This window comes from Nannobrachium achirus, assembly GCF_963921795.1.
Source record: "Nannobrachium achirus genome assembly, chromosome: 1".
Classification (NCBI taxonomy): Eukaryota; Metazoa; Chordata; class Actinopteri; order Myctophiformes; family Myctophidae; genus Nannobrachium; species Nannobrachium achirus.
Window position 1 is genome coordinate 58,197,892 of NC_137810.1, and position 20,282 is coordinate 58,218,173.

The 20,282-nt window shown below is 43.3% G+C and overlaps 1 protein-coding gene across 2 annotated transcripts in view; it reads right to left on the minus strand.

Moving 5' to 3' along the window:
* fyco1a (FYVE and coiled-coil domain autophagy adaptor 1a) overlaps positions 1-20,282 on the minus strand; it is a 50,678-nt gene that overhangs the window by 24,091 nt on the left and 6,305 nt on the right. For both annotated transcript variants that reach the window (XM_080724325.1, XM_080724326.1), the window contains exons 4-12: positions 18,059-18,184; positions 17,034-17,140; positions 13,701-13,844; positions 13,135-13,228; positions 12,181-12,339; positions 8,997-11,354; positions 7,349-7,441; positions 5,228-5,346; positions 3,090-3,257 (exon numbers count right to left, since the gene is read on the minus strand). In XM_080724325.1, the coding sequence (XP_080580451.1) occupies positions 3,090-3,257; positions 5,228-5,346; positions 7,349-7,441; positions 8,997-11,354; positions 12,181-12,339; positions 13,135-13,228; positions 13,701-13,844; positions 17,034-17,140; positions 18,059-18,184 (3,368 nt within the window). The remainder of the gene's footprint in view (positions 1-3,089; positions 3,258-5,227; positions 5,347-7,348; positions 7,442-8,996; positions 11,355-12,180; positions 12,340-13,134; positions 13,229-13,700; positions 13,845-17,033; positions 17,141-18,058; positions 18,185-20,282) is intronic.

Sequence of the window (20,282 nt, forward strand, 5' to 3'; positions counted from 1 at the left end):
ACGGTCCAGGCCGGCCATTAGGAAAAATAAATAAATAAAATGTCGGCCTTCGTTCCATTTTGGGGTCTGGGCGGCCAACAAAGTAAATCGTCACTGTCGGGCAGAAACCTTGTATCTCCAAGTTTCAAATTTGTAGATATCTTCGCAAAGCAAAGCCCTGCTTCATCATAAAAGGCGGTCGCACAAAAGTAGTGAAAACAGCAGATCTACACCGCGAGGCGTTGTGTGCTTGTAGATCGGCTGTTTTCACTAGTTTAAATCATTTTTAAAATGATAAATACAAAACAAACGGTTTTGGACATGCAAGGTTTCCACCCGACAACGATGAAATATAACGCACTTGTCGTGATTTGAAATGGCAAATCTTTGAGTAGCAGCAGCGCTATAGAGAGATCTCTCTCTCTATAGCGCGCAATGAGGGCCTCTCCAACTCTTTTTCCCGGGCTGAATCAGGGGCCCAGCACGTCCCTGGTACTGTGAACCACTAATCATGGGGTGATGTTGGTTTTCAGATAAAACCGGCTAAGACTGTGTTGTAGAGCAAAGAGGAGCATGTCTTTCTCTGCCTTGGGATTTCTCAACCACCCCCGAGTCGTGCATGCATTCTCCATAGTTTCCACACGCTTTCTGCTCCCATCAAAGTGTTTATTTGATCTTGTCCTATAATTCTTATATTACCCCCCTACTGAGAATAGCTTTCTTCACCCACTTTTCTTTACAGTTTGAAACTGAAAGTGGTTAAGTACTGTTATGTCTGTGGGTTTTGTAAATATGAAACCAATGAGTGGTATTAACAAGCTTGTATCTAAATCAGGGGGTCTTCAACGTTTTCAGGCCAAGGACCCTTTAGATGAGAGAGAGATGAAGCAGGGACCCCCACAACCTTTTTTCATACAGTAGATTCCATGTAGTTTCATTGTTTAATAGCACAATCATCATTGCATTTTGGATTCATGTCAATTTGTGTTTTCAGATATTTAACCACTTGAACCGTCAATACTGGCCTTTCACTCTGTACTGCTCTTTTTCTCCTCTACAAAACCTCTCGAAAATAGCTGATCTACAAGCTCACAACGCCTCACAGCACAAGGCATTGTGAGTTTGTAGACCTGCTATTTTTGGCTAAAGTTCTCAGGATAGAGAAAGAGAAAAAAAGACCCAACGATTTGGAGGACCCCCTGTAGTAACTCTGAGGACCCCCTAGGGGTCCTGGACTCCCTGTTGAAGACCCATGATCTAAATAATAACTACATCGGATGCTGTTTTGGAACGAATGCAATGATAGCTAGACTAGAGTAATGTTTCTGGGAGGACCAATTCATAAAACACACACACCCACCGCCTATCAAACACATGGCAAATAATAATGTAGCACAGACACCTACAAACAAATTAATGAATAGCAATATCTTTCTCATCCATCGAATTCATGCGCTTCTGAGAAACTTGATGTACACATTTATGTGTTGATTGGATGTAGAGATGGACCGACTGCAAAATTCTTGGCCGATACTGATCCACCGGTTTTATGAGTGGGGCGGCATAGCTCAGGGGTAGAGAAACCGTTATTAGAGCACGAAGGGTTCCCAGTTCGAATCTGGGCTCCCCCTGAGTTAATGTCGAAGGGTCCTTGGGCAAGACTCTTGGGCAAGACGCCTTGCATGGTTTCCTCCGCCACCGGTGTATGAATGTGTGCGTGAATGGGTGAATGTAATGCACAATCTCTGTAAAGCGCTTTGGATAAAAAGCGCTATATAAATGCACCATTTACCATTTATGAAGGTCTGACCTGCCAAAACCGATTTTTCCGATACCGATTTCTTTAGCTAAGAACTAGAAAATAGGGTTGCTCCAATACCATTTTTTTCAGGCCAAGTAGGCTTACAAGACATACTTCAATTTGAGTACCAATAAGCTAGAAGAACACTAATGCCAAATCAATCACAATAATACAATATCCAAAATCACAGACAATATCCAGTCAAATATGACCATCTGGACTAGGCAGGAGGAAAGCAGGTGACGCATGCTTTTTTTCCCCCTTCTTTTTGGAGACGACATTGACACAGGATTGTGGAATATATCCTTACATTGCAAAGGTAGTCAGCACCATCTGTATTCTGTAGGCTGCCACTAAGAAGACTGGCTGCTACTTGCTAATGTTTACTTTAGTTACAGGGCCAGAGCATCATGCTGTGCAGTGCCATAGACACAATTGGCATAAAACCGGTATTTATGTCAGTGACCTGCCGGTCACCGATTCGGCCGGTTTGATATCATACCTGCCGATTTTTTATATTGGCCGATTTCGATTTTCGTCCCTAATTGGATGAGTATCAAAACTCTATTATCACTCTGCTGCCTCAGTGCTACAAGGTATGGGTCTCCTTTTTGGAAACACTAGGTATGAGTGTCTCTTGTTTTATGTATTAGGGGTGTTCTTTTTGTATGTATTTTAGTGTTTTTATGCATTTTCTTAACTCTCAAATACCTGGAACGCACCCGAGTCGCGTTAGATTTTAACCACTTTAACCATTATTGTATGCTTTAACTTTAGAAAAAATAGCAGATATACAAGCTCACAGCGCGGCACCGAGTGCCGCGCTGCGAGCTTGTAGATCTGCTATTTTTGAAAAATCGTGAAAATGTGTGCAAGTCTTTGAATATCTTTGACCCAATCTTTGACCCGACTTCTAAATCCTTCCTCTAAATCAGTGGTTTTCAAACTTTTTCATGTCAAGGACCCCCAAAATTACAGGTATTTAGCCACGGACCCCCATCTCAAAATATGTTGTTCCAGGGACCCCCCAGAAGCAAATATTTGAGTTACAAATGTTCGCTTTTAAATAGATATATTCAAAGATTTGCAAAGAAAAATCATGATTTTTCAAAAATAGCAAATCTACAAGCTCGCAGCGCGGCACTCGGTGCCGCGCTGTGAGCTTGTATATCTGCTATTTTTCAATGGTTAAAGCAGTCAATAATCCTAGGCCTAAATGGGTTAATGGACTCTGAAGTCTACACAAATAAAGTGGATGATGATGGTGTAATTGACTCTCTGTTCAGATGAGAATGGACACATTTCATACTTTATGAGCTCAATGAGGCGCTCTTCCAGGTTGCCCTTGGTTCTGCAGAGGTCATCGATCTCAGCGGACATCGTGAGATGGTGGTTCTGTTTGTCGGCCTCTGCCTTGTCAACCTGCTGTTTCAGCTCCTCTTTGACCTTCTGCACGGCTGCAAGCGCATCTTCAGCCCTGAAGGAAGGAGGTGAAGGGAACATAATAAGTAAACTTATACAACAGGTAGTTCCGACGAAGCAATCTGATTGGTTGAAACACTCATGTGACAGTGATCATATTCAGCATTATGTAACGCTCTAATCAATCAAAGAAATCAGCTGCGCTTGTCGCAAAAACAGCTGCCGTGGCTGCCTGTCCCAGCAGCACTATACTAGCGGCTAGGCTAGCAATTTTCATGTGGAGTTCAGGGACATAGTAGCTAAATGTGGCATTAAAAATGTACTTACAATGAAATTGACGTTTTTTTTCAAGGGCAACAGTTGTATAATCGCAATATTACACTCGAGGGTGTGCCTTCTGCACTGCCAACGGAACTCGCCCTTCGGGCTCGTTCCTGAGGCAACGCAGGCGTGATGATATCTGACGATATAGCACACCCTCTCGTGTAATATTGCTTAACTATGCAAGTTCAAAAGAATGGGATTGACCAAAAGAGTGATAATTTACGAGAAAATATAAGCAAGACATTAGTCCAACAATCCATCCATCCCTAATCCAAGAATAGTGTACAAACCCACTGTAATTTTATTTAGAATACTTACAGCGTGTTTGTATACGTGCATATAAGTATTTTGTTTTTCTTTCTTTTCCCTGTACATGTAAACCTATATTTGAGCTTGTTTCTAAAAGCCTTTTCGGTATACCAGTGTGCATTTTGGAATGTATTTTACTTTTCTACCGTCAAATTTCACATGGCATTGGCCATTAGCATTATACAGACGGTGACGGAGCCCGATTTCCATTTTTCACAAATTCAAGCTGTTTATTAGCATTTCTTTACCACTTCTGTACAACACTACACCCTGTTGTCAGGGTTACGGTCTGTTCCTCCAGGCCATGGGATCTGTAGCCCCACACACACACCCACCAATCTCACAGTTAGGAATGTTGCAGTGTCTCTCTCTCTCTCTCTCTCTCTCTCTTATGTGGTTTGCCTGCATGCAGGGGTCACTCATGCACCGGGTGCATTTGATGTGTGTCTTATCTTCCGACGGGTATGGCAAAATTATGTAGAGCAAGCGCGCATACATCCCCATACTTCTATTCACCTAATTTAGCTGTTAAATTATTTGTATCCATCAAAAAATATACACTCCTCCATGGGTTGCTCCTTACATTATGATGCTCCCACATATTCTCACGCACGCACCAGTTACAGTTACTTTTTCCATAACCCACACTCTGCACATATATTGGAGCACATATCTTCAAACGGGTAAGGTCTAGTTGCCTTAAATGCTTCATTTGAAAATCAAATAAACAAAGTAAAAAAAAAAAAGAATAATTATCTGTCATCAATGTACAGTACCAATTTAACTTTGAACTTTGAAATGCCATTATATTTCTCCATTTCCTTTTTCTTAATTCACCTTTTCATGACTTATGTATAGCACTTCAACATGTTCTTAAAGTCGGGGGCGTTAGGGAGATGACATGGTAATTTCGTGCTAATTAGTCTAAAAGCGCAACATTTTGCACAGATGTAGCTCAGGGCATGCTCTAATGATTTAGCTAGGGCGCCCGAGTCGGCGACCTTCGGGGTCACTTTTTTTCTGGGTATTTAAGTAGGATGTGAGGGGTCTAACTAGGGGTTTTTCATGATGCTGACTCCATTGCAAGCATTTGTTTTGCACAAAAAACATTCCTTGGGTTACAAATGGCCCCAGAAAACGATGGTTTAGTTATGAAAAGTGATGAGTCATCACTTTTCAGAGTTTTGTGGGTGTTTTCTGGAGCTGTGGCGAACCCGAAGGTCGCCGACTCGGGCGCCCTAGCTAAATCATTAGAGCATGCCCTGAGCTACATCTGTGCAAAATGTGGCACTTTTAGATTGATTAGCGCAAAATATCCCTTACACCCCCGACTATTATCTATGCACGTCATATTTCGGTCTGAGGAAAGGAGGAGAATGGCGGAGAGCACACCTGCTGACAGAGGCCTTCAGTTGCTGGATCTCGAGCTCATTCGCACGAACCGTAGCTTCTGTCTTGGTGATGTGAGCATCTTTCTCAACAATCAACTGCGAGTACCGCTCATTAGAAACCTTGAACATGAAATGATCAGAACACACAGAAGATTAGATGAACAGAGCTTTGTTTATTCTGTTTATCACAGAACAAACAAAGATTAAGCAAAAAAAACATGCATTATTAATCATGAAATATTTAACTTTCAACACCTCCCTCAGTCCTTGTACTGTTTGTAGAAGACAATTATGAGTTATATGAACATTCAAAGTGGATTAAGACTAGAGCAGAAGGCCACAGAAGCGCCTTGATTTCAGTTTTTTTACTTTCTGAAATATTTAACTTTAATTTCATATTGGAAGTCAAAGGGGCTGTGATCATGCTGGAAACTTGCAATACATCTTAGCAACGTCGCAGATGAGCACTTCGGATCAAGAGCACAGCAACAGTTTTGTAATTATTGCTGTATGTGGACAGTCCATCAGACACAGGAATGTGCTATGGTAATAAATGAGTCTGATCAATGTGGAAGGAATGTCATTAAAAACCTATTCAGAACGGGTACACTATATTGTGTATCATTATTTTATGCTTTAACTATTGAAAAATAGTAGATCTACAAGCTCCCAGCGCGGCACCGAGTGCCGCGCTGCGAGCTTGTAGATCTGCTATTTTTGATCTTGAAAATTTGAATTTTGACCAGTGTCTTTTGAATCCTTCTAAGAGTTTTTGAAAAACCTATGTTTCTATGTCAGCAATCTGGCTGGCCATCGTCAAAGAAAAGGTCCTTTTCACTTAAATGGAGCTCAGTTAGTCTGTTCTTGAAAGACAACCATATCAGTGGTTCTCAAACCTTTTCATGTGAAGGACCCCCAAACTGATATTTATTTGGCCACGGACCCGCATCTCAAAATATCTAGTTCCAGGGACCACCCAGAAGCAAAATTTGAGTTACAAACGTTCGCTTTGAAAATACACATATTCAAAGATTTGCACACATTTTCAAGACTTTTTCAAAAAATAGCAGATCTACAAGCTCGCAGCGCGGCACTCGGTGAGTGCCGCGCTGTGAGCTTGTATATCTGCTATTTTTCACTGGTTAAATCATTCAATAATTCTAGGCCTAAATGGGTTAAAATGACTGGCCTTTCTTTCATCTCCAACATCTGAGGAGTACGGAGCGTGAGCAGCACTAATTGGAATGCTATGGCGACATCCCTTTTGTTTGTGTCTGTTCCTACCATACCCTTACAGTATGTCATCATCATGTTGCCCTCTTTCATGCAGTGATAATAAAACACTGGTATCTATTCATACACATTCTACTGTATATAATATAAAAGGAACCCGACACGATGCCTATCTATTAGTAATTCCTTTTGATTATATACCATTTCCTTCTGACTTAAAACAAAAACCTCACAGGAAGGTGTGTTGTTATTTTCCCGAATGTGTATATTTTTAGAGCAGTGTACTGTACAGGGACGTGCTGGCCATTGGGAAAAGCGGGACAACTCCCGAACGGCCGGGAATGGCCGGCCATTAGGAAAAAAAACAAAATAAAATGTCGGCCTTCGTTCCATTTTGGGGGCTGGGCGGCCAACAAAGTAAATCGTCACTGTCGGGCAGAAACCTTGTATCTCCAAGTTTCAAATTTGTACATTTTTTCACAAAGTAAAGCCCTGCTTCATCATACAAGGCTGTCGCACAAAAGTAGTGAAAACAGCAGATCTACAAGCACACAACGGTGCGAGGCGTTGTGTGCTTGTAGATCGGCTGTTTTCACTATTTTAAATTATTTTTAAAATGGTTTTGGACATACAAGGTTTCCACCCGACAATGACCAAATATAACTCATGTAATTGGCCCACTGGCTTGTCACTTGTCATGATCTGAAATGGCAAATCTTTGAGTAGCAGCAGCGCAATGAGGGCCTAGTCTACAACTCTTTTTCCCGGGCTGAATCAGGGGCCCAGCATGTCCCTGGTACTGTATGTGCTTTTCTAAAGGCAACGGTGCTCTTTCACAACTGATCTAATGAGCTCTTCAAAGGCGCTGTGCCGCTATGGAGATACAGACCTCCAGCTCTGACACTCTGGCCTCCAGGCTAGATACGTTGGCCTGATCCATCTGCAGCTTGGATTTCACCTGCTCCAGCTCATCCTTCATGCTCTGTTTGGAGACAGAAATACAAAAGTGAAGAAAGAACAACTGACATGCAGTAAGGAGCCAATGAATAGTACTGTACTAGGCCAAAATAAAAGTCAGGTAATTGGCAATTGTTCAAGGTTCAAGGTTCGTTTATTTAGTGTCCCCGAAGGGCAAATGGGTTGCTTGCAGCGGCATAGACAACAGTACATCAAACAAAACAATAAAAACAACAAAATTCAGAACACATGTAGCAGACAGATACCTTAAAATAAAATAAAGTGCACATTGACCATAAAGTGCATGCGTTAAGTGCCATGCAAAAAGTGTACATTGTCCTTGAAAGTGCATGCATCTCTTATAGGAAGACCAATAAAGTGCACATACCGTATGAGGAATAGATAGGTTATCTCCTGGACCTACCCATAACAGCGTTCAGTGTGCAGATAGACACAGGAACAAATGCATATTTGTGCCTGTTTGTTGTGGCACCAGCGGCTCGCAAACGATGGCCAGATGGAAGGAGTTCATATTCTTTACATAGTGGGTGAGCAGCATCAGAACGGATAGACAGAGCTTTGCTGAGCACCTGTCTGTTGAAAATCTGTCCTAAGCTGTTCATCTGAGTGCCAGATACTTTAGAGGCAACTTTTACAATCCTCCCAAGGGAATTCTTATCTCTGACACAAAGATTACCGTACCAACAAATAATCGAAAAGGAAATGACAGACTCGATATAGGCACTGTAAAACAGTTTCATCAGCGTCTTGTCGACATTGAACTTAGCTAATTGTACGTCAAACTGTCCACAGCAAAACGCTGACTGATAATTTAACTCTGAGTTGTCCCCTGTCTGTTCGACGGATACCATTCTTTTTTGACATTACCCCTACGGATTTTGTACAAACATCACACAAATCGGTACACAATATCTCTACAGTCATGTCATCAAGACACACCAGTCAGATTGACTTCTACTACTGGCGTAGACCTGTGCTCTGAGGAGCACATTTTTACTGTGGAAGGGCAACCAGACTATAGTACTTGTCCGACTTTATTCCATCCTTCCATCCATCCTAGATCCATCTTTACCCCCTAGATAAACTACAGTATCTCTAAGGTCATGTCATCAACATGGATCTGTCTCATGTCCCATATTCCCTCCTGATTGGCTACGATTGCCTTCTTAAGTTTGTGTATGTGACATGACGGTCGCTTATCTCCCAATTAGGGAGTCCTACTGGTTTATTATATACATTTATTTGTGAATTAACTTTCTCCATTGACTTGAATTAAACTTTTCTCAATTATGGAGATGACTGACATCATAGATGTCTGACATCATAGACCACATGAGACTGACACAGTCCATATATGGGCATTTCCAGATATGGGCTTAATATTGATGACATCAGGGATCTCCGTATATGGGCATAAAAGGGACAAGTACAGAATGGTTAGCACCGCTCAAATAGGGACAAGAAGGACTAACAGATACAGAGACATTTGTGTATATGTGTGACCTGTGCATCTTTCTACTGTAGTTTGCTGTGCATTAATGGGCTCCAGTCAAACCCACCTTGATCTGGTTCTGATGACTCATGCTCTCTGAGCTCATCTGGAACTTGACAGCGTCCGTCTCCTCCCGGCTGGAGTCCTGGATGCTCTTCATTTGGCCCTCCACCTTCTCCAGCTTCTCCTGAACCTCCATCAGAGTACCTGGGAGGTTCTCCATCTGGGTCAGCTCCTCTCTCAGGCTGGCGTTCTCCTGGCGCAGGGCTGCCAGGCAAGCCTCCAACCGCTCCACCTCCTTGGTGGCGCCCTCCTCCAGCTCCTCCATCCTGGTGGCCTCCGTGGCCCAGCGTTCCCTGGCCTCCTCCTTGTCTGCCGTCAGCTTGCATATGGTCATCCCCAGCTCTGCCATCTCCGTGTTGGCCCGGTGGAGGCTTTCGCGCGTCTCGCCGCTCTCCAGCGCAAGCTTCTCGTGTTCGGCCTTGAGGGTGGCCAGCTCTTTTAGGGCGGAAGCTTCGGAGGTAGCCAGCTCGGCGCGAGCGGTTGCCTCTTTGTCCCGCTCTTCAACCAGCGCTTCTTCTTTCTTCTTACACTGAACCAGCTCAGATACGTGCTTCTGGTTGAGTGCCTCGATCTGGACTTTAAGCTGTTCTGTCAGAGTCCTAAGCTCATCTCTCTGGGCTAATGTCACTTCCAGCTGGGCTTGGGTTTTCAGACTTTCCTCCCGAGACCTCTGCTGCTGTACCCTGAGGTCCAGGACCTCTGCTTGAAACCTGGATGCTTCATTCACGTTCACCTCCAGCTGGCTCTCCAACACGGCCAGTTTTGACGTCACTTCGTGGCTCTCCTTGGCTTGCAAGGTGCTCCGCTCCAGCTGAGAGTTTTCCACTGCCCGCTTTTCAGAGGTCAATCTCTCAATCAGTTCTGTTTGTTTAGCACAGGCTGCCTCCGCCTGAGACTTGTCCATCTGCAGCTCCTTCTCCCTGCTCTCCAGAGCTTTCACCCTCGCCTGGAGCTCAGCCAAGCTTTTCTCTCTGCTCCCCAGCACGGCCTCCTTGGCCCGGAGCTGGTCCTGTAGGCTGGCTTCACTCTTGCGCGAGGCTCCCAAGCTCTTCTCCAACTCCCCAATCTGCCCGTGGATGGACTTGAGCTCTGCTTGCATGGTGGTAAGAGCTGCTTTCACAGTGGCCTGCTCTTCTCTCAGACCCTGGTTCTCCTGCTCCAGCCGCTTTGATTCTGCCCCCGAGGCTTCAGCGGCCATGGCTGCCCTCTGCAGACTCTCATCGAGGGTGCAGTTCTCCTCGCGCAGCCTCTTCTCTTTCTCGTCCACGGACACCTTCGCGTCGTCCAGCTGGCTTCTCAGCTGTTTCTCGGATGCCCGCAGGGCTGCCAATTCAGCCTCGAGTGCAGCTCTGCCTTCTGCCAGCTCTTTCTTCAACTCCTCATTTTTCTTGATGGTAGCCAGCAGCTTACCATTGAGCTCCATTAGATTAGTGCACTGTGTCTTGTAGTCGTCTGTCTTCTTGGCCTGTTCCTTGATGCTAGCCTCCAGCTCAGAGACTCGCGTGGACAGGCCGTCTCTCTCTGCACTCGAGCTCTGCCTCTCGGCTTGAAGCTGCTGGACTTTCTGGCTGCTGGACGCAATCTCTGTCTCTCTACTTTTCAGCTGCTCTTTCAGGGCAGTGACCTCCTCCTCCAAAGACTCCTGTAAGCCACCCATATTCTTTCGAATCTCCTCTTTATCGTCATGCGCTCTTCGTTTCATCTCCTCTACCTGCTTCTCCTTCTCTTCTAGTGTTTGTTGCATGTCCCGCAGTTGCCTTTGGAGGTTGCTCGCCTCTTTCTCCGTCACGGTCAGGGCGCCCTGCAGCTTGTCAATGGCGCTACATTGTTCATCCACTCTTGCTTCCAACCTGACCTTTTCCGTTGACGCAGAGGTTGCTAGCGCTGCGTGTCTGGTCTCGCTTTCTTTCACAGAGGCTTCCTTGACTCTCAGATCCTCAGCCAGCCTTTCCACCTGCCTTTTCCTCTCCTCCCCCTCGGCAACGGCCTCCATCTTCCCCCTCTCTGCCTCTTTCAACCTGTCCAGCAGTTCGTGTATTTTCTGCGCCGAGTCAAAGTAGCTGGCCGCCTGTTGGCCCTTCTCGTTCAGCACGCCGTCCAACTTAGCCAGCAGCTCCGCGTTCTTCCCCTCGGCCACGGACAGTTTATCCTGGAGCAGGCGTTGCTCGGCCTCTCTGGCTCTCTCCACGGCCCTGAGTGAGTCTAGTTCTCTGGAGAGAGCCTCCTCCCTCCCTTCCAGAGCTCTCAGTGCGGTCTGCATGCCCTGTTGCTCCTCCTGGGAGGCCAGGGACACGTCCAGCTGTCTCTGGAGCGCCACCACCACTCCTCTGAGCTCAGCCGCCTCCTCCCCCAGCTGTTGCACCTAGGGGACCAAAAGAAATTGCGATTTACGATATTATCGCGATAATCAAAATATCCCCAACATTCATTATCCTGGGGCGGGACATTTCCCCAAAACATAGCAGATCTACAAGCTCACAACGCGTTGAAATGCGTTTTTTGCAAAGAGATTTGAAAAAAAGACTGTATCAAGTACGTATATTATAAGTTCCTTTTACCAATTAGAGGATTTAAGTCAGGGTTGGGCAACTTTGATGATAGAGGGGGCCACTGTATTTCCACACTCACTCCAGGGGGCCACATTGCATAGTGTTGCTGTCGACAGAAACCTCTTAACTCCAAATTTGAATGTAACTTATTTCGTAAATTGATGTCCCACTACATCATTTTACTGTCACGAATAAGTAGCTAAAAATAGCCAGTCTACAAACGCTAAACGTGTCGCAATGCGGAGTGTTCTTTATTTAGTTATACTTACAATATGTAAACTTTATGAACTTTATTACAAATATGTTGGACATAAAAAGAGTAGAAATTTTAATACTAGCCATCAAAAACTACTAATATGGACTGACGTAATTAAAGGTGGTCCTGTTTTGCATGTTTGGAATTAATATAATATATCAGTATATTAAGCTGTGGGCCTCATTAAGTGAAGGTGGGGGCCGCATGTGACCCCCGGGCCACCAGTTGCCCATGTATGGTTTAAGTGGTATACCGGATATGCAGCTCGGCAAATAAAAGGTGAATTGATCCCGGTGCATGACGGAGGACGATATCACGATAAATTAAATCTCCACGATACGATTATCGCTTAACATCGCTTATGGTCCCATCCCTAGCTGCACCTTGTCCAGGAGCTCTCTCTGCTTCAGCTCCGACTGGTCCAGCTCCAGGCGGAGGTCCTCCAAGGTGCTGACGTCCTCGCCGCAGGCCGGCAGGGAGTCGTTGAGCTCGCTCAGAAGGCCATGGCCGTAATCGGGGCTAGAGAGGAACTCAGGCGCCTGCTGGAGGGTGTCAAAGGAAGGGAGAGAAGAATGAGATTGACCCGCAACAAAGACTTGTGGTATGGTTGTCAATGCTGGAACGAGCTCCCTGTCACGCTAAGGGAGATCCCCACTTTCTCAGCTTTTAAAGGTCAATTGAAACAGTAGTTGAACTCTTATAGAGCCAGCATTGCGTCAATTATACGGTATGGTATCACAAGCTGGTTTGGAAACCTGACGGTTAAATATAAATCAGAGATTTTTAGAGTAGTCAAAATGAGATGTATTTTGTATTTGCATACTTATTGTGCCTTATTATGTCAGTATTGTTAATGTTGATGTTTGGGGACTAAGGACGAAAATTAGCATCTTGCTAAATCCGGTGTATTTACATTGCTTCATGCAATGTTCATTAATATGCATTGTCCCGTCGAAATAAACAAATAAATGAAATTAAACGTAATCATCTCATAATGCAAGGCTCGCCTCAAGGTTCAAGTTTATTTATCGTTTCATCTTTTGTATGGGTACGGTAAGATTATAATTAATTTGTTCTGGGTCCATCTATTGTTTTAGCAGCAGTAATTGTAATAATAATAGTAAACATATTATACAACAACAGGGAGGGTCTTAATTACTCCGAATTCCTCTCGTAACCTCATCCCTATTCCATAAGCTTGCTTTCACAGATACATGAGTTCATGAGAAGCATGTGATCTTCTTCAGTGGTGAACCGCAGAAGCCTCTCAGGTACAAAGATGAGCACTTGAATGAACGTGACACAGGTGTTGATGACAAGGGAAAAGTATCAGTTACCTGGGAGTAGTTGCTGGCCAGGCTGTTAATGCTGGAACTACGACTGGGAGGTCTCCACATGTGAGCAGGTGAGTTTGACATGCCCAGTGCCCTCCTGTTGATCAGACAAAAACTATTAGAACTATTTTTGCTGAATGTTCATCCATTTTTGCCAAATGTTTGACTATTTCGAAAGGCCCAGAATAGGGATGCTAACCCATCAAGACCAGGAACACATTATTTTATGCTTTAAATATTAAAAAAATAGCAGCTATACAAGCTCGCAGTGAGGCACCGAGTGCCGCGCTGTGAGCCTGAAGATCTGCTATTTTATTTTAATTGTGACCATGTTTCTATGTCAGTGGTGCTCAAACTTTTTATTTGGCCACAGACCCCCATCTCAAAATATTTAGTTCCAGGGACCCCCAGAAGCAAAATGTTCGCTCTAAAAATACATATATTCAAAGAGTTGCACACATTTTCACGACAGATCTACAAGCTCACAGCGCTGCACTCGGTGCCGCGCTGTGAGCTTGTAGATCTGCTATTTTTCAATAGGTAAAGTACAAGATAATTCCTCAACTTACCTTGCAAAGGTGGGCCAGGATGCATCAAGGTCATGACCCCTGGAAGCCACATCGAACTGGACCTCGTTGAGCTCATACAGGTGACTGATGATGTCAACGCTGAGGTGGGGTTTCAGGAAAGGGCTGCGCGCATAATACCAGTCACTGTGTAGGGAACACATGCACAGAGGTGTGACAGTACTCCAAAGGAAAAAAGAAGGTAGCTCGCACTCACTTTTTGAGCGGTGCTAACCTCTCCTATACGTGGCTATGCGTGTGTCTTTAGCCTTTTTCCTCAGCGTTTTGCCATAGTAAAATATGTGTACGTAGCATCATGTTTGTCTAGTGATGTCATATGTCGTATGTCTGTAGCCTTCTTCCTCAGCGTTTTGCCATAGCAAAATGTGTGTCTGTCCGTAGCTGTGCGTGTGTCCGTAGCCTTTTTCCTCAGCGTTTTGCCATAGTAAAATGTGTGTGCGTAGCATCATGTTTGTCTAGTGATGTCATATGTCGTATGTCTGTAGCCTTTTCCCTCAGCGTTTTGCCATAGTAAAATGTGTGTGCGTAGCATCATGTTTGTCTAGTGATGTCATATGTCGTATGTCTGTAGCCTTTTTCCTCAGCGTTTTGCCATAGCAAAACGTGTGTGTGTAGCATAGCCTGTACATCCTAGACTTAAATCCTAGTCTGAAGATGTTATGCAAGCACGACCACCGCTCACTTCACATTGGGTGTGATTTTTTATTAACAAGCAGCAATAAAAAAGTTTGGAGCGACCAGAAAGTGAGTGCGAGCTTCCTTCTTTGTTCCTAGTATTGCTGCGTTGGCAGTTTTTAGCTCGGCACCGAAGACGAGGATGTGCGTTATTTTTTTTTTCTTTGAGTACTCCAAAGGAAGACACACTGTAGCAGAACAGCCGGATGCAATGATATTCAGAGATAATTAACATTTTGTTCATAGGAGTGTGATAAACAAACAGCACATTATTTCTGTGAGGCATTCACTTTGTGCCAAACTAAGACCGGCAGAAACAGAATTAATAGATTCTTTCAATGAATGAATCTTCCATCAGAGAGGATTTGCCAACATATCACCATCACTACAGTACAGGGATTTATAGTGATAAGTCAGCTCACATTACACAGCAACGATCAGAACGAAAACAACAAACAAAGTGCTGTTATGTTGTCACTTTTCATTCTGCATTTTCACTTTATTCTGCATTTACACAGAGATGCATCAGTGATTGAAAATGCATGCCATGTGGCTAGGTGACGGTGACACACGTCCGCTGTACTTCCTATCACAGCTGTCAGATTCAATTACAGCACGCATGTGAGCATTTTCAGATCCACTTCTTAATCAGGCTCTTAAATCCCTTTGTTAAGCTAGATTCCGAGAACAGGATATGTAGGTAAACCACAATAGTGGAAGAGAAAGTTGTTTAGAATAAGAGCATTATTTGTAAAAGAACAGTGTGGTGGTTTGTGCTTCAAGGCATAACAGAAATCCCCGTGAAGCCACCCTACAAAGCAATCTGTCTGTGCCAGGCCGAAAGGCATGGCCGAGACAATGTTTTGCACCCTGTCTGTCTGTCTGTCTGTCCGTCCGTCCGTCCGTCCGTCTGTCTGTGTAGTATCATACTACTACTTCTACTATTACTACTACTACTACTACTACTACTACTACTACAGCTGCTGTTGCTTCTGCTGTATTGGCCTATGTTGGCCTCTAAAATGCAATATCTGTATCGAACCGATATCAAAATAATATATTGGTTTAGGTAATATTTATCTTATAATAATTATCTTGAAAATGTAAAAAAAAAAAAGCCTTTAGTGATGATGAAGGCTGCAGATTCTATCAAGTGTTTTCTGGAGAAGCTTTCAAAAGGGTCAATAAGTTGGATTTATTTTTTTTATAACAATACTACATTCAAGTTGTTTATGTTGGAATACGGGCCAACATTTCAGTGACGGTGCATCCCTAGTTTTGGAATAAAGAGGCATTGCTTTTTGGAGCTGTGTGCAGCTCCCTATACGTGGCTGTGTGGGTCTGTCTGTGTGTCTGTCTGTCTGTGTGTCTGTGTGTGTGTATGTAGCCTGACTTCGGCGCGTAACTAGTGCCGCACCATTTACGCCACTCGCGCAATATATACATCAAAATGTGCGGCTCGGCCGGGAATGGTGTTCTATTACCTTTCGTTCCGATCCGCCTTACCATGCCGACGTAATCGGCAAAAAACGACGCTTAATTGTCCCCATTGACTTATAATGGGACAATGCAAGAAATCACTTTCAAGTATTTTTCTCTCGTAAACCATAGGAGCTACAGTTTCAAACCTCGGAGAGGAGATTCATAATGATTTTAAGAATGAATCGAAAAATAATTACATCACTCGGCCTCATGGTGGCGCTATAACGGCCCACTTTACGTTTTGCCCCGTAACTCTTGAACCGTGGATCGGAAAATTAAAATTCTTTTTTCCCTGGATTCCTTGGGTCAAGACGCATCTCCCCACATAGGCCACGCCCATTTGCGCCAGGATAGATTTTCCGCCATCTTGAATTTTCTCCAAAACACACCTTTTGCTCCTTTTCCTACATATTTTCTTCAAATGTCACAAAAATCGGTACACATGATCTACACACACACACACACACACACACACACACACACACACACACACACACACACACACACACACACACACACACACACACACACACACACACACACACACACACAGCTCCACTTCACACGGGTGTGATTTTTCTAATTCAGTGTTTATATGCCTTTTTCAGAATGGACACAATTATTATAATGTGTTTTAATTAGGGCTGGGACATTAACTGATTAATTGCGATTAATTAATTACAGAAAATTTACGCGATTAAAAAAATTAACGCATTTTAATCGCACTTAGTTTTTGCACCACAGAACCTTCAGTTTCGGACATACCGATCATAGCGATGCACCAACCAAGAAGAGACAACAAACGCAAAGGCAGAAGTAGCAATTAAATCAAATATCGATGTGCAATTAAAATGCGATTAATTGCGATTAATTAATCACAGAGCCTGTAATTAATTAGATTAAAAGTTTTAATCGCATCCCAGCCCTAGTTTTAATACATTATGAGACCATATCGACTTTGGTTTGTATTGGTTATCGTCCATAACAGCAATTAATATCGATATCAGCCATCCTTACTGCTACTGTTGCTGCAACTGCTACTGCTGCTGCTGCTGCTAATGCTACTATTACTACTACTACTACTACTACTACTACTACTACTACTACTACTACTACTAATAATAATAATAATAATAATAATAATAATAGCAATATTACCTGGTGACTCTCTGGTTCATTAGACACTGCTGCAGTGTATCGGCCAGTCGCTGATGCACCAAGGAGTAGCGAATGAAGGCTCGTCCCTTCCCCAGAGATGTCTTCAGCTAAGGAACAGTTACACAATGCTTTCAGTCCAGGTAACATATAATCATGACCTAGGCTTATAATTACCTCTAAAACAATAGGTGTCTTGAAATAGCACATTATGATAAAGATGGTTCTGAAACACAGTAATTTCAGTGTTATCTGCTAAATTTCGCTGTAGAATAATAAGCCAGTCCAACCCAAATTATTGAGGATCATGAGTTAATTAACTAAGATGAAACTTGTAACATGTAATTTTAGCAGACAATACTCTTTTCCAGGTTGACAAAGTCATCACATCATTCAATGACGTGATGACTTTTTCAACCTGGCAATGATCACGAGGGACGGGTGAGTCAGTCAGACAGAAAACAACCGTTATTCATCTGTGCCAACGAGAATTGTCGTGACAGCTTCAGTGTCTGTGGTATTAGTGATCAATTAATTTAAACCCATTTAGGCCTAGAATTATTGAATGCTTTAACTGGTGAAAAATAGCAGATATATACAAGCTACAATACTTAGTCTGAATGTACAGTACCATATAGTGCAGTGGTTCTCAACCTTTTCAGCCCGCGACCCCCAAAATAATCCTATTTTAACAGGGGACCCCCGCATCCTGACGAGCTTGAGATATCCTGGTGAACTCATAATTCCCACAAAGCATTGTGAAAGGTAGGGTACAACTGATTTCAGACACAGACATAGACTAATATAAATACTAGCATATTAAGATGGTTCCCTGAAATTGTTGTACAGTATATAATTATAAGTAGTTATGTAATGCATTAGTCACATGATTGAAGGTTTGGGTTTAGGGTTGAGTTACACAGCAGTGCTTGTGTCGAAACAGGAGCAATATTATACTGCACCATGTGCTGACATTCCCTTCTTTTTACTTGTATCAAAACAGACCTTTATATGATCGCTGTGCTCACCTCTGAGATGGACTTGACAAAGCGGATCCCGTCATTGGCGCCTTTGATCTTGGCAAGGCAATCACAGAAGTAATCCCAGTAGTCTTTCCTGGTACCCAGAAATGTGGCCTTCTCCTTCTGATCAAACTGAAAAGCAGAAATACTGTAGTGAGAAAATGCTGAACATGGCATTATATTAACAGTTCTACTGCCAGATGTTATTATTTATTTATTGGGGCTGGTGCCAGCAAAAAGCAGCTTACCTTTGCGATGTTATAGAAAATTATCTATTGATATTTTCAAACTAATTATTTTTACAATACAACGCTCATATGTGTACTTTAGCCGAGCTGGCGGCAGAGGGCAGCCTTATGCAAAGAATGACTGTGAATTGGGCCGCTTTGCTTGCCATCCATTCAGAGCATAGATTTCTAGATCAGATCCACAGAAAACAGCCAGGAAGTGATTTGGGACTCCATTATTGCTAACTTGCGGTGGATTTTTGAGAGCAGCGTTACGGGACATGTTTTTACTGTACACGGCGGCGCGACCCCACATCAGCTTACAGTCATCAGACAAGGTAAAAAGAACGAGCCGTATTGGCAACGAGCTGGGTTGAAAATTGGGGCGAACGGGAACGTCCGAAGCGGTAAAAGAGTTAAACACGTAATGTAATCTTCATCAATAAAACAAAGACTTGTTGCGAGTTCATTTCTAAAACACTGCTGGATGTCCACATTGGAAATATAATTCATGAGAGGAGTTCATCATGAAAAAGGGTAGTAATTTATATAGTAATTTATTTGACTTCTACACAAAATACTTGAGGCGGATTATTTGATTTTCGAATGACACTTCATTTAAATCACATCATATATTGTATCATACCATACCATATGATATCATATCATACTGTATATCATATTGCATATGGCTCCGGAGGTAGAGCAGCTGTGTGGGAACCAGAAGGTCCCTGGTTCGATCCCAGGCTCCTTCTGGCGAAGATGTCGAAGTGTCCTTGAGCAAGGCACTGAAGCACTAAATGCTACCAATGAGCAACTTGGTGCCTTGCAAGGCTGCCTCTGCCATTGGTGTGTGAATAGATGAATGTAACCAAGGACGTGCTGGCCATTGGGAAAAGCGGGACAACTCCCGAACGGCCGGTTCATTCCCGGCCGGTCCAGGCCGGCCATAAGGAAAAGAACGTCGGGCAGAAACCTCGTATCTCCAAGTTTCAAATGTGCACATTTTTTTTCGCAAAGCAAAGCCCTGCTTCATCGTACAAGGCCGTAGCACAAAAGTAGTGAAAACAGCAGATCTACAAGCACACAACGCCTCGCGCCCGCGAGGCGTTGTGTGCTTGTAGATCGGCTGTTTTCCCTGTTTTCACTAGTTTAAATCATTTTTAAAAATGATAAATACAAAACAAACGGTTTTGGGCATACAAGGTTTCCACCCGACAACGACAAAATACAACTCATGTAATTGGCCCACTGGCTTGTCACTTTGTCACAAATCTTTGAGTAGCAGCAGCAGCGCTACTTTACTTTACTTTATTTGTTTATTTAGACGGGACAATGCATATTAATGAACACTACATGAATGCAATGTAAATAAGCCGGAATTAGCAAGAATGCTAAATTTCATCCGTAGTCCCCACATGAAGACAAAACAATACATACCAACAAACAGTAACCCTACATTAGGAGAGGGCGCCTAAGAACATACATACAAATACTATTTTTCCTGAACCAAGAAAAAAAAACAACAAAACAACACATATTACTAACAGTACCCTACATTAAAAAAGGATAGTTAAAAATATACGTACATGGCATGAGCTGTACTCTTAGAACTATACATGGTCACAGGTTTGATTGTCAACTAACCATTTTTTTAGATTGAACTTGAAGGATGGAAATGACAAACAGTCTCTTATTGTTAGAGGTAGGTCATTCCAGATTGAACATCCCTGCACTGAAAGGGTGTTTTTTCCAAAAGCGGTTACCCGGTACGGTACTTCGCAATCCCCTCTAGTGATTGCTCTAGTATTGAGTCCTCTATCAGGCTTCCTTTTTATGAATTCCTTTAGGGGAGGTGGGCATAGACCATTTAGTGTCTTATATATGATACTGACCTGTTTAAAAACCTTAAAATTAGCGAAACTCAAAAAACGGTACCTCTGAAGAAGGTAGAGAGAGATCTCTCTCTATAGCACGCAATGAGGGCCTCTCCAACTCTTTTT